At 50.3% G+C, this 13,856-nt stretch overlaps 1 protein-coding gene across 1 annotated transcript; it reads left to right on the top strand.

Moving 5' to 3' along the window:
- Nucleotides 1-4,424: 4,424 nt before the first annotated feature.
- LOC147966084 (uncharacterized) lies at nt 4,425-6,624 on the top strand. The gene is made up of 4 exons (XM_087530712.1): nt 4,425-5,370; nt 5,434-5,558; nt 5,896-6,011; nt 6,279-6,624. The coding sequence occupies exons 1-4, from the start codon at nt 4,425-4,427 to the stop codon at nt 6,622-6,624; spliced, it is 1,533 nt and encodes a 510-aa protein (XP_087386838.1).
- Nucleotides 6,625-13,856: the final 7,232 nt, after the last annotated feature.

The raw sequence follows: 13,856 nt of genomic DNA, 5'->3' as shown, positions 1-13,856 counted from the left end.
TCAACCACCTCTCTCTAGGATTTACTTTCACTGATAAGTGGGGCCAACTGATTTATTTAATTATTGGAGGCAACATCAAGGTTAGAGACGTCTCTATTTTGTTCTTGTCTTCTTGATTAGAGGCAACCGATGCAGTGCAACTTATAGGTGCTACCTCTAAGAGTTGAGTGTGGGCTTAGAGACAGCAAAATTGATACACTGCTCTTAGCTGTAGATGATGAGGCATCAACTTTAGACACAGATGCTCATATATATGCACATATACTCACGCCCTATAAATGCAATCATGTATGAATATATGCATGCACACCTTATCCCTACGAACACCTTCAAGAAAGCAAGTCGGCGGTTTATCTTGAGATTGACAAAGTCGTCACAGACACCATAGTCAATGGGAATATATTCTCCCACTGAACGAACGTCATCAAAAGTCCTGAAACAAATGCAGGAAAATACAAGCATCGTGTCAATTCTGATGAACCAAGCATACTAGTGTTCTCCTAGCCATCCAACGCTGATTCGTTCGTCAACACTGACTTTGTCGATCACGAAATCTACCAACTTAGTTGAGTTCATCATAACAGAAGTGCGTGTATATGCGTACGCTCGTATACGTGGCGTGCCGCGTTTCTTCGAGAAAACACATACCTTCAGTTCCATGTCCTTCGATTGTTTGTTGCGGACGTTTGCTTCACGAAGATGTCACAGATGACATTGCTTAGAATTTCACCCCTTTAGGTATTTATTACCCTGTCAAGCGAGCTTATCTCATGCGGTTTGAAGGGATCAACAGTAAAGCTATGTTCAGCCCGGAGGGGTGGAGCAATTCCAAGCTATCAAGGTGTAAATTGTCCACTATGTTTGTCATTTAAAGTATGGTTTGGATGACCGACCGACTGCGATGCCTAGGGTGGCTGAATTGTTGCACATTCCAACTTTGTATAGCAGCGTTGGATTCAACATCTCGCATCATTTTCAAAATTTGGGTTCTTCGAGATTTGGAACATGATCCTGGTTGGGCTTGAGCTATTGGAGATTAACACCAATGCTTGGAATTAGTGTTATGTGATCAAGGAGTTGTGGTCCTCCGTTGTAAATCTTCATGGCAATCGTAGCAAAAAACCCCGCATGATTGTTGTTGCTTGTTTCTCAAGAGTTTTATCGACGAAGTCACATAAGTCTTATGTCTCTTGTAGTTGACGGTCACGTCCCAAAGCCCACCAAAATTTGGCGTTGTTCGTTTAGAGGTAGATGATGAGGCATCGCCAATGACATTGTCAATCACAAGATCTCCCAGCTCAGTTTTTCATATGAGTTCGTTAGAATAGACGTGCGTGTATTTATCGATGCATGTGTACGCGTGTATACATTGCAAAGAGAAAAACAAGATGAATCAGATCGACAACGATAGGAAATCTTTGGCGAGCGACTGAACCCTAGCCGCCTCCAAGAGAACCAACTCTTCTGGCAGCTCCCCTTCGCCAGCGACAGAGGTTGTCGGTGGTCAGGGGGTCGCCGGTCCACGCATGTGCGGATCGTCTTAGCTTTAGGTTCTACGGCCCTAGTAGCTTAGGTTTTTGGATCGTTCGACATCTTGGTGTCGGCAATGGCGATGCTGAATGAAGAAGCTCCGGATTCTTCTCCCATGAGGCAATCGTCTCTATGGTTGATGATGGGTTTGGGAACCAGTATGTTCAAGCGGGTATGTCGTGGCGGCAGTATCTTTGTCATGGACTTGTGTCCTCAGGCTCCGTCGTTGCGACGACGTTTGCTCCAGCATCGACGCGGAGCTTGAAAGGTAGTCCTGGAGGGGATGCAGATTGTGCTCTGCATCGACGACATCTGGAAGACGGGACGTGTGCTGGGTTCGTGGTTGATGGATGGCAGGTATGGTTCTCTCTTTCGGCGTCTTAGTCGTGGTGGGGCGCCGGATCTGGAGTTCGATGGCGTGTTCCAGGTCTTGCCCCGGTCTAACGGTATTGACTTCATCTTTGGTGAGCCATCTTGGAGGTCCACAAAGTTGTATGTCAGCAATGAGCCGCATTGAACTCAGATGAGAAGGCGGTCCGGCATATTTTTCCTTTAGCGGCTGTTATGGTGGTGCCATAGACAGATGACGGACATTGATGTCAAGCTGAGAGATGTTCTGTTGTCTTGGTCTTTAGGTGACTTATGCTTTATGATATGAATAAGAGACGTATTACCAAGGTCTGCTTCGTCTAGGGTTTAGCGATGGGCGCCCTTCCGCCGCCGCCGCCAATACCTTCAGACGGGAGCGAATCGGATCGCCGGGAGGAGTCCTCCCGGGCCACAACTCCAATGTACGCGGTGTCTACGAGTCTAAGACGGCCCTCTCAGGAGTCCAAACACGCCACGCTCTCAAGGCGCACGACGGGGACGGGGAATACAAAAACCCTAGACCCTGATCGCCGCACCGCACAAAACCAAGGGAAGCCTGCAAAACCTCCAGATCACACCACGACTCAGAGGCACCGCAAGGTAGAGATGTCGCAGATCAATCCAAAGGCGAAGGGTGGGGGTGATCAAGGCGGATCCGGTAAGGATCTCGCTCACCCGAAGCCCCTCGGCGATGGAGCGATCGTGGCGTCTAGGAGAGCGGACTCACATGAGGCTTGGGAGGAGGATACGCCAGAGAATAGCAACTGGGACAGACCAGCAACAGACGGAGTTTTGCCGGGGGGAGCGGAAGATCAACTTGCAGGTGAGGTGGACATGGACGATGTTGCTTTCATTACAGTTGATCTGGATGATGATGAGAAGGAGGTAGACGAGGAAGACAAACCCAGATGGAGATTGATGGGGTTGTACATATCGCAGCGGAGACCAAGCACAAAAACACTATCTGGGCACTTTGAGAAAATTTGGCAATTGCGTACGGGGGTCGAGTTTAAGCCGGTCAAGAACAACTACTACATCATATCTCTGTTCTTGGAGGGAGACTTTAGGTTTGTGGCGAGAGGGGGGACTTGGATATATGATGGTGATGCTCTACTAGTCACCCCTTTCAATGGTGATGAGCAGCCCTCTGAGACTACGCTTGAAGCTGTCCCGGTTTGGGTCCGTGTGTTTGACGTGCCATGGAAGAAGCAAACTAGGGTTTATGGAGAAGCCTTGGGAGGAACCCTAGGTGAGGTGCTGGAGGTGGATGTTCCGCAGACGGGCCATGGGACTCAGGAATTTCTAAGGATGAGGGTGAAGCTGTCGTATAATAGGAGATTGCAAAAGGAGGTGACGCTGGAGTTTAATGCAAAGGGCACCACTAAACGGCTGAAATTCCAGTTAAAGTATGAACGGGTACCGCATTTTTGCTTTCATTGTGGGTTCATGGGACATGATAAGGAGGCGTGCGAGAAGAAGAGGGTGGGGTTACCCACCAAGGCCTATGATTCTACGCTGAGATGCTCCCCGTTCAAAAAAATTGATCATAGAGTTGTATTTACGCCATCACCAGGACAACCACGAGCAAGACGGAGTATGGAATTCTCTTTGGGGAGTGCGTCGTCGGCTACGCGCTCACATGCATCGGGGAATGCCAGGGAAAGAGGCCAGGGCTCACATGAAATACCAACCAGGGTGGACGCTATGGATGGGTTTGAGGAAAACGAGGCTACGGCACCGCAGGAGGAGGATGACCAATTGGCAGACCATGTTGAAAAAATGCGGCTATGGCTGGGCACGGAGCAACCTGAGTGCAGCAAAGTGCAACGGATGAAACAACAGTTTGAAGCACAGGAGCATGAAGCGGGAAAAGGACCTATGAGACCGCGAGAGAAGAAGATAATATCACAGCCGAAAAAATCTGCTGCAGTTAAGAATGATGGGGCACTTGTGATCCGTGACAAGCCAAGGGGTGAGGATATGATACCAGCTTTGTGGGGGCTGGATACGCTCCAGGTATCCTTTGGCAGCGCGGTGGACTCCATGTATTACAATGACTCCATCTTGGGGAAACGCATCTAACCGGGGGCCTTCCAGTCCAGGTTATGGTGCCCGATGGCAAGGGAATGGTGCCGTATGAAGAAGGGACAGAGGGGGGCAAGCAGAAGAAAGGAAAAAAAGGAATGGCGGGAAACGGAGGATGATGCATGCAGTGCGGGAAGGGGAGGAAATCTGGAGGCAACTAGCCATGGGGCCGCTAGTAAACTGACGGGGCCAGCTGTGGCGTCCCGTCAGGAACAATGAATTGCCTAGTATGGAACTGTCGGGGGACGGGGAACCCTCGTACAGTTTGTGATTTACAGGCTCTTCGTAGAGCCAATTCCCCGAGGATGGTGTTTCTGTGTGAGACTAGGAATCAACTGCAAAAGATGAAAAGGTTGCGCAGTAGGCTTGGGCTCCGTGGTTTTGAGGGCATAAGCAGTCAAGGAAAGAGTGGTGGCCTAGCTTTGTTTTGAGATGAGTCCATGTATGTCAGCATTCAGGACGTTAATGAGAGGTGGATTGATGTTTTTGTCAGGGTGGCTCCCTCGGAACCTCTCTGGCGAGTGACCTTTGTGTATGGTGAACCGAGGGTGGAAAACAGACATCTTATGTGGGAGAGCTTGTGTAGATTAAGGAATACTTCTGAGCTGCCTTGGTTAGTTGCTGGTGATTTCAATGAGGCGCTATGGGAGTGTGAACATATGTCCATGACGGCGAGGCCGCAGGCCCTGATGATAGCCTTTCGGGATTGCTTTGAGATGTGCCAGTTGGTGGATCTAGGCTTCTCAGGCTATCCGTTCACATACGATAACAAACGGAGTGGCCGGGCTAATGTGCAGGTGCGTCTGGACAGAGCGGCAACGGACAATGCTTGGCGATATATGTTTCCGGAGGCGACGGTGCTCCACCTGACGTCGCCCCGGTCGGACCATCGCCCGCTTCTCCTGCGGTGTGCACAAGATACGCAGGTGAAGATGGCAAAGGCGAGGCGCTATGAGGTTATGTGGGAGCGTGAGGCCTCCCTGGCGGAAGTGGTAGAGGCGGCCTGGGCTGCTTCGGGCGCGAAAACTGACTTGGGAGGCGTGAGCAAAGCCCTCAAATCAACAATGTTCAGATTGCATGAGTGGAGCAATAAGAAGATTGGCAATGTGACAAGAGAGATTGAGAAGTCCAGAACGAGGCTGGAGGAACTGCACAATATGAATGCCGACCGTAGCGAGATACGAAAAGAGTCTGATCATATGGATGAACTCTTGTACAAGGAGGAGATGATGTGGCTGCAACGATCTAGAATGGAGTGGCTAAAACATGGAGATCGGAACACAAAGTTCTTCCATAGGAAAGCAAGATGGAGGGCCCGGAAAAACAAGATCAAGGGACTGCGGGATGACCTAGGAGCCCTTCATTCGGAGCAGGCTGTAATGTCAGGTATGGCTATGAGTTACTTTCAGAATCTGTTTGAAGCTGATCCTAGTTTACTCCCTCATACAGTGGTAAACCTTTTTGATCCGGTCATTACGGAGGAGATGAATGCCAAATTGTGTGAAGCTTTCTCGGAGAAGGAGATTAGTGATGCACTATTTCAGATTGGGCCTCTAAAGGCACCTGGGCCAACGGTTTCCCGGTGAGGTTTTTTCAGCGTCATCGGGGCACAGTGAAAGATGACATCATTGCCGCAGTCAGACAGTTTTTCTTGTCGGGGGTAATGCCGGAGGGGTAAACACCACCACCATCGTGCTCATTCCAAAGGTTGAAGACCCCCAACGTTTATCTGAGTTCTGGCCCATTAGCTTGTGTAACGTGATTTACAAGATCATCTCCAAGTGTTTGGTGAACCGATTGCGACCACTACATGGCGATATCATCTCTGAGGAACAGAGCGCTTTCGTCCCTGGAAGACTCATTACGGATAATGCGTTCATTGCCTTTGAGTGCACTCACTATATTAAACAGGAGAAGGACCCTGATAAAGCTTATTGTGCTTACAAGCTAGATCTGTCCAAGGCGTATGATCGTGTAGATTGGATTTTCCTTGAGCAAATGATGAGACGATTGGGCTTCGCGGATCAGTGGGTGAGATGGATAATGACTTGTGTCACCTCAGTCCGTTATTGTTGCAATGTTAATGGAGTTCTATCAGATTCATTTGCACCATCGCGTGGGCTGCGGCAAGGAGATCCCCTCTCCCTGTTCTTGTTCCTTTTCGTGGCAGAAGGGTTAGCGGCAATCTTGAAACAACAGGTCACTTCTCAGCAGCTAACACCGTTACGGGTCTGTCCACGTGCACCTGGCATCTCACATCTCATGTTTGCAGACGATACCTTGCTGTTTTTCAGAGCAACCGAGCAGGAAGCTTCTCATGTCAAAGGCGCACTTGCCACCTTTGCTCAAGCCACGGGTCAGCTTATCAACCCGCAAAAATGCTCCATTCTCTTTGGTGAGCACTGTCGGAGAACAGACCAGGATGCAGTGGTATTAACACTGGAGGTGCAGCAGCATAGCTTCGAGGAATGCTACCTGAGTCTGCCCACGCCAAACGGGCGCATGTCCAAGGGCATGTTCCAAAACCTCCAGCAGAAATATATGAAGCGTATGGTGGAATGGGATGGCAATCAACTTGCGCAAAGCGGAAGTGAGGTCCTCATTAAATCCATTGACAGTCTATTCCAACCTACATCATGAGCGTTTTTAAGCTACCGGCAGCCACCTGTGAAGATCGTATGCGGATGATCCGTAACTTCTTTTGGGGAGTGGAAAAGGGGAAGAGGAAGATGCACTGGCGGGCATGGATTCATCTGATCAAGCCCAAGGCGCAAGGTGGACTGGGCTTCCGAGATCTACGACTCTTTAACCAGGCACTTCTAGCACGCCAAGCTTGGAGGCTACTTACAAACCCTGATAGCTTGTGTGCCCGGTTACTGAAAGCACGCTACTACCCGTTTGGTAACTTGGAGGATACGGTTTTCTCGACAGCGGCCTCAGTTACTTGGCAAGCAATTCAGCACGGGCTTGAACTCCTGAAGAAGGGATTGATCTGGCGCGTAGGAGATGGACGAGCGATCAGGATATGGCGCGATAGCTGGATTCCCAGGAATGGGAGCGGGAGGCCTGCTACCCCCAAGGAAGATTCCGGGTGCGGCGTGTATGTGACTTGCTGGATGACCATGGAGCATGGAATATGGACTTAGTTCGGAGCATTTTTTTGCCGGTCGACGCGGAGGTGATTGCAACAATTAAAACATTTCCTGGGTTGGGTCCAGACATGCTTGCATGGGAGTCGGAACGCAGCGGGAACTTCAACGTGAGGAGTGCTTATTGACTTGCTCTTGAGGATCATCTCCGGTTCTCTTCAGTCGCGGCGAGCAGGGCACCGGACGGGCGACGGGCCGTCTGGGCCTTTATTTGGAGGTGCCCTGCTCCTCCTAAGGTTCGAATCTTCACCTGGCGGTTGCTCACAGATTGTCTACCCACTTGGGTGAATAAACGCCGCCGGGGTTTGGAGGTCTCTGACAAGTGCCCTCTCTGTGCCTTGGAGCCGGAGGACACGTACCATGTTTTTTGCAGGTGCCCAATGGCGGTCGCACTCTGGCAGGCTATGGCGGACCAATGAAGAATACCTACGGCTACATCCTTCCGTCGGACGGGAACGGAATGGCTTGCCCAAGCTCTCTGTGAGCTGCCGGACACGGAGAGGATGGAGCTCATGATGATATTATGGCGCTGCTGGTATATTCGAAATGAGATGGTGCACCACAAGAAGCCACCACCAATCGAAGCATCCAAAAACTTCCTCATCAGCTACGTTGATTCATTGGTGGGCGTCCAAAACTCTCCTCAGGCGGATCCAATCAAGGGGAAGCAGGTGGTGGACGCTATTAGCCACCCCCGGCTCATGCAGCATGAGTCTCTTGCTCCAACCACGGTGCTATGCTGGTCTCGACCGGCGACGGGGTGGGCGAAGCTCAACATCGACGGCTCCTACAATGCCACCAGCGGAGAGGCTGGTACAGGCATGGTCCTCCGGAGCGACACGGGCGACATCATTTTTTCTTCATGCAGAGAACTCCAGACGTGTTCGGATCCTCTGGAAGCCGAACTGCGGGCCTGCATGAAGGGGCTCAACTTGGCACTTCAATGGACCCCTTTGCCTATTGAGATGGAGACAGACTGCGCGGTGGCGGTACATGCGCTACTAGCGCCGACGAGGGATAGATCTCGTTTTGCCTTGCTTATTGATCGGGTTAGGCGTTTGATGCTGGGAGGAAGGGAGGTTAAGCTAGTTCATATTCGTAGAGAACAGAACGGTGTGAGTCATTTTCTTACAAACTTTGGTAGAGTTCATAAACGTACGGTGGTGTGGTTGGGATCTGGATCGGATGAGGTACCAGACTTATGTAATGCCGAGGCACTTTATGTGTGAGAAATAAATTTTCTTTCACCCGAAAAAAAAGAGACGTATTACCATGAAAATAAAAGGTCGACAACGTCACCGCCGTGCCTGAGACTGGTGCGGGTGCGCGCATCGTATCAGACCGGGCTTGATCGAGAGTGACCGTTCGAGCCGAACCACCCGCCTCTGACGCGATCGCAAGCCCGGCTCAACCTGGGCCGGTCAAGCACGCGATGATATGCGTATTCCTATTCCCGTTCCAGATCGCTGCGCGCCGCACATTAGCACTCGATGACGAGGCTCCCCGGGTCAGCTCGTGTCTGCCACTGTCATGCGCCCATGCATGCATGCACGCACGCACGACCACAGCACCTGAGCCCATCGAGGACCAGACCACCAGGGCCTGCCTGGATAATGGTTATCCGATCTGATAGTAGTATATCTGATAGTATGATCTCTCTGACCGGACGCGGCAGCTGCACCTGACAGCTTACGTGCACGCGTCATGATCCCGTTAGTGCCGGGACAGCGGCACGTACTTGGCGTGGCGTATTTAAGCCTGGCACGTACGTACGTACCAAACTGCGTCGGTAGTACTTACTGTATAGAAGATCACAGAAGGGGTACATGAAGCGTCGGCGACATCACATTGCCGAGGATCCCGTACAACCTAGGTGCTGCCTAGATCCGGGAGGATGCGTGTACAGTACGTACGTATCTAATCTGTGCCGGTAGGAGGAGATCACAGAAGGAGTACATGAGGCGACAATCGCATTGCCGAGGGTCGCGTACGAGTGTACAGCAACCTAGGCGGCCACCACATCAGAGGAACTGGTACATTGGCAATGTGGTGCCATCTTCTTTTCTTTTGGGGAAAAAAAGAGTCACTAACTTTTTTTTATTTGAGACAAACTGCAAAGCTTTATTACTCCGTCACAATGTTTACAGGGACGAAATCAAGTTCATTGGGTTGGCCTAACCAAGCATGGCGGCCAACTCCGAGAGATAAAGCGTGCTTTGCTAATTTGTGAGCCTCGATATTCGAGCTCCTAAATTCGTGAATAATATTACAAGTTTCAAAAGATAACCTATATTGCATGATCTCATGCACAATTGCACCGTAGCTCCCTTTATATAAATGGTGAATATCGTCAACGGCCACCTTGCAATCCAATGCAACATGAATCCTTCTGGCGTAGAGATCCTCCGCGAGTGCCAGGGCCTCCCTGATTGCGAGTGTCTCTAGGACACCGGGGTCTGACAGATTTGGAAATACCACTGCCGATGCTCCCATGAAAACACCATCTCGGTCTCTATAGACTGCTGCCACTGCTCCATTCAATCTTCCCACTGCTGCGTCTACATTGACTTTGGATAATCCCTCCGAAGGTGCAAGCCAATGATTTGGCCTACGTTGGGCCGCCCCTCTGCCTACCCCTCCTGGTTGCTGTAGTGCCCTTAACTCTGCTATATAAGATGTAACAAAACTGTGAATAGCGAAAGGGGTTTGGAAGATATCCTCGTACATGGCCTTTCTTCGTGAATTCCACAGCGCCCAGAGGGTAACCACAAACGCAAGAAAATCATCCTGGTTGAGAGCTTCGTGCATGACAAACAGCCACTTCTTTGGATTTTCTTCTCTACATGTGCTCAGCCTGTCCAAAACAGCATCCGATGACAGTGCCCAGGTGCTCCTAGATACCGAGCAGTCCACAAAAGCGTGACGCCAAGTATCCACAGACCCGCATAAGCAACAAGCCCTGGAAGATGACATGTTCCTGTGGTGGAGAAGTGCAGCTGTAGGGATCGATTTTCGAGCTAGTCTCCACAGAAAAAACTTCAGCTTAGATGGGACCCGGATCCGCCATAGATCAGTCCATCCTTGCTCGGCAACTTGAGAGTCGGAGGAGCCGCCCTGCTTGTACAGCCATGCTTCTCGACTTAACTTCGTTCGTTGAATCATTCGGTATGTTGAACGGACTGAAAAGAAACCCTTTCGCTCCTCGGCCCAAGCCCAAAAGTCATCAACCTGTCTTGTACATAGGGGAATTTGTAGGATGGCCTCTGCATCTAACGGTATGAACACCGAGCGCACCAAGTTTTCGTTCAAGGTAGACGATGTGTGGTCAATCAGTTCAGCCACCAGCCTCGGTGGGTCATCAATTAAGCAAGCAATTGGCCTCCTTGCATGTGATCTCGGCAACCAGTTATCCTCCCAAATTTTGGTTGATTCTCCATCTCCAATTCTACGAACCAAACCTTGCACCATTATGTCCCGGCCATCGAGGACAGCTCGCCAAATCTGCGAGGGGTGTGATCCCAGGGATGCACCAAAGATGTCTGTATGAGGATAGTAGATTTCTTTCAGGATCCTCGCGCTTAAAGACAGTGGATTTTGCAACATACGCCATGATTGCCGAGCTAAAAGCGCCAAGTTAAACATCTCCATGTCTCGAAAACTAAGACCTCCTAGGTTCTTCGGTAAAGTCATCACGTCCCAAGCCACCCAGCTAGGCTTCCGTTTTCCTTGTTTGCTCCCCCACTAGAACTGTCTGATTAGCGAAGTAACACTTTCACATAGGCCCCGAGGAAGACGGAAACATGCCATAGAGTAAACTGGGATTGCCTGAGCAATCGCCTTGATCAGAACTTCTTTCCCTGCGGAGGATAAGAGTTTTTCCATCCACCCTCTCACCTTTTCCCATACACGATTCCGCAAGTACTTGAAGGTCCCGTTCTTCGAGTGACCGACCTCGGTTGGCATGCCTAGGTACCTCTGTCACTGAGTGACTCATTTTGCACATTCAGGATGTTTTTCATGTCATCTCTGACCTGTTGTGGGCATCCTCTGCTGAAAAAGATTGATGACTTATCGTGATTTATCCTCTGTCCTGATGCCGAACAATATGTATTCAGTAGGTTTGATACCGCTACTGCCCCCTCATTCCCTGACTTAAAAAGCAGCAGGCTGTCATCTGCGAAAAGAAGATGGTTCACGACTGGGGCCGTAGGTGCCACCTTTAATCCTACAATGTTTGATGACGAAGAACTGGTTTTCAAGAGGCACGAAAGGCCCTCCGCTGCAATTAAGAAAAGGTAACGGGATATCGGATCTCCCTGCCTTATACCTCTGCTTGGTACAAATTGATCAAGCTTTTCTCCATTAAAGAGAATTGAAAAGAAAACAGACCGGACCATGGCCATAACAGTTTTTATCCAGGGCGCAGCAAAGCCCAGTTTTCCTATTATTGCCTCCAAAAAAGAGTCACTAACGCGGAACACGTTTCAGAACTAACTCGGAAAGGAAAAGAAGCGGTCAGTGTTTCGAGCCAAATAGCGGGCCGTCTAAATGGAAACTAGGCCCATCGCATAACAAATGCGAGCGGAGTTTGAGCAACGTGGGCCTGATGGTGATAAAGGTAATGCGCACGTTTCTCTTGGGCCACCCCTGAAGAAAAGAAATCTTTTGGGCCGACGCAATGGCACTCTGGAATGCTCCATCTCAACTTCTATTTCTCATTTCTCAAAAAAGAAAACTTCTATTTCTCAAAAAAAAACCTATCTCTACTTCCCAAAATTATGCTCAAGAAAAAAAATCTGAACTTCCCACAAGAAAGAAATTTAACCCACCACAACAGTCAACACCCAAATACTCCACGCAACTTTTTTTCGATGAAAGACACTTTCATTAAGTCATAACGTGACATTAAACGGATACACACAAAACAGAATGAGTAATGTCCGGCCTCAACAGACCTCCGTTATCTCATGGGTCGGTTTATCCGTAAGGGTGTGTCTAGGCCTCTAGGGCACATATAGATGTGCTTTAATTATTGCACATCTAAGTGAGTGAATCAAGCATAATAATGAGAAAAAGAAAAAAGAAAAAAATCTACACGAATCTCAACGTAACAACGATGACATGGACTCAGATCTGCAATACTTATAGCACATCTGAATGTGCCTTAACAAAACTGTATCCGTAAACCAAAGAGCCCGCGGAACAACCATCGATCTCGATTCAACCAGAGGAGCATGTCATTTTTTTTCTTCTTCCTTAGTTCTGACTGTGAATTGATAAGGTGACCTATATTTGGATTTCAGGTGGTTCGAAGCAGCACCTCCCGCCGAGTCTAATATTCCTCGTTGCCGGTGAACCGTTTCCAGCCGTGGTTTTTTTTAACAAGCCCTGGGGCTTTTGGTCGTACTACTACACTGTAGGACACTCCGTGCAACTTGACCCCGGGAACACTGTGGAGGATCGATCGAGGCCGCACATCTACAGGGCCCTCGGACACAGCATGACGACGGGACAGATGCTCGCCTCTCGCCGCTGCAACAATCATCAATGGAGCCGCAGTTTCTCCTCTCCATCATATCTCAAGGCAACACGCTATCACGAGCCGGGATCGATCTCTATCCAACTCCCCTACGCGCGCCCTACCCTAGGCAGAGTAGTAGCACGTACAGTACCTAGCTGACAGCCCGCCTGGCCGACGGACGCATGCTTTGATGGTCGACATCGACATCGACCACCACAGGCACAGTGCCATGCCTCCTGACGAGCGTCTACTCCGCTCTACAGGCTTATCACTGTATGATCATATGTGCAGACAATTCCCTCCGCTCTCTTTTGTAGATGCTGGACTAGCCTCGCTTTTGTTTCAGCTTTCTTTATTCGTTTTGGCTTGCATGCATGCATGACGGGAGCGGGCAGAGCAAGCCTTCGCCCAGGAGCTCGCTCGGCTCGGGGTGTGCGTGATGCGACCGTTTGTTTTCCGTATTTGTCCGGGGTCTAGATAGATGGCTAGCTACTGTGGCTAGTCAATGCGGCGGGCACGTCACCTGCTACGCAGCACGCATGTGACCTGCATCCATCGTCCGACACCATATATCATCCGGCGACGTGCTGGATACTCCTACATACCGCGGCTCTACGTATGTTTCCCGGGCCCCGTGGGTGCTACCTACGCTACTACGAGTACTGCTGCGCAGACAGAGGTGACACTGTACTGCCCGCTTCATTGCTTCAATGGCTGCAGGAGTTAATTGGTAAGTGCGTACTGCATGTCCTCGTTCTGTTCCTTAACTGCGTGCTTAATGTTAAACGAGCAGCAAAGTCATGTGTGGCAGCAGTGTCTCATCTCTTGTGTCCACACATGACCGTCTTCTTCCGACGGGAACCGGAAGAAGTTGGGCGGTGGGCGCATCTTGCGCATCATTGATGATGAGCGATCGACGTAGGTACCGGTGCCACGGCCGATCACAGTTTTACTCCATCTGTCAACTTGCCATGCATCGATCGCGCCCGTATGGCCTTGTGCAAGATCTCGCTCAGCAGGTACGCACACGCGTAGGGGAAAGTCGACGCGTCGTCCCTCTCCCTGTACCGAGCGTACGCGGGTGTTGCATGCATGCGCACGACACCGCCCCTGTCTGCATGCCCACGTAGGGGCGTGGTTAAGGTCAATGCCGAGCGGTACCCCCCGTCCTGGCGCCACCGCATCTGCACTGCACACGGCAC

This window comes from Triticum urartu, chromosome 6A (genome assembly GCF_056163025.1).
Source record: "Triticum urartu cultivar PI428250 chromosome 6A, HENAU_Tu73, whole genome shotgun sequence".
NCBI lineage: Eukaryota > Viridiplantae > Streptophyta > Magnoliopsida > Poales > Poaceae > Triticum > Triticum urartu.
Note: the sequence above shows the minus strand (reverse complement) of the source record. Positions and strands in the feature narration are given on the sequence as shown.

What these genes read in the sequence shown, in the direction of transcription:
- LOC147966084 (XM_087530712.1), top strand. Translation starts at nt 4,425, where the DNA reads ATGTATGTCAGCATTCAGGACGTTAATGAGAGGTGGATTGATGTTTTT. An exon ending in GGAGCAGGCTGTAATGTCAG is followed by an intron (nt 5,371 to 5,433) that starts GTATGGCTATGA and finishes TCCCTCATACAG; the next exon opens with TGGTAAACCTTTTTGATCCG. An exon ending in TAAAGGCACCTGGGCCAACG is followed by an intron (nt 5,559 to 5,895) that starts GTTTCCCGGTGA and finishes TATATTAAACAG; the next exon opens with GAGAAGGACCCTGATAAAGC.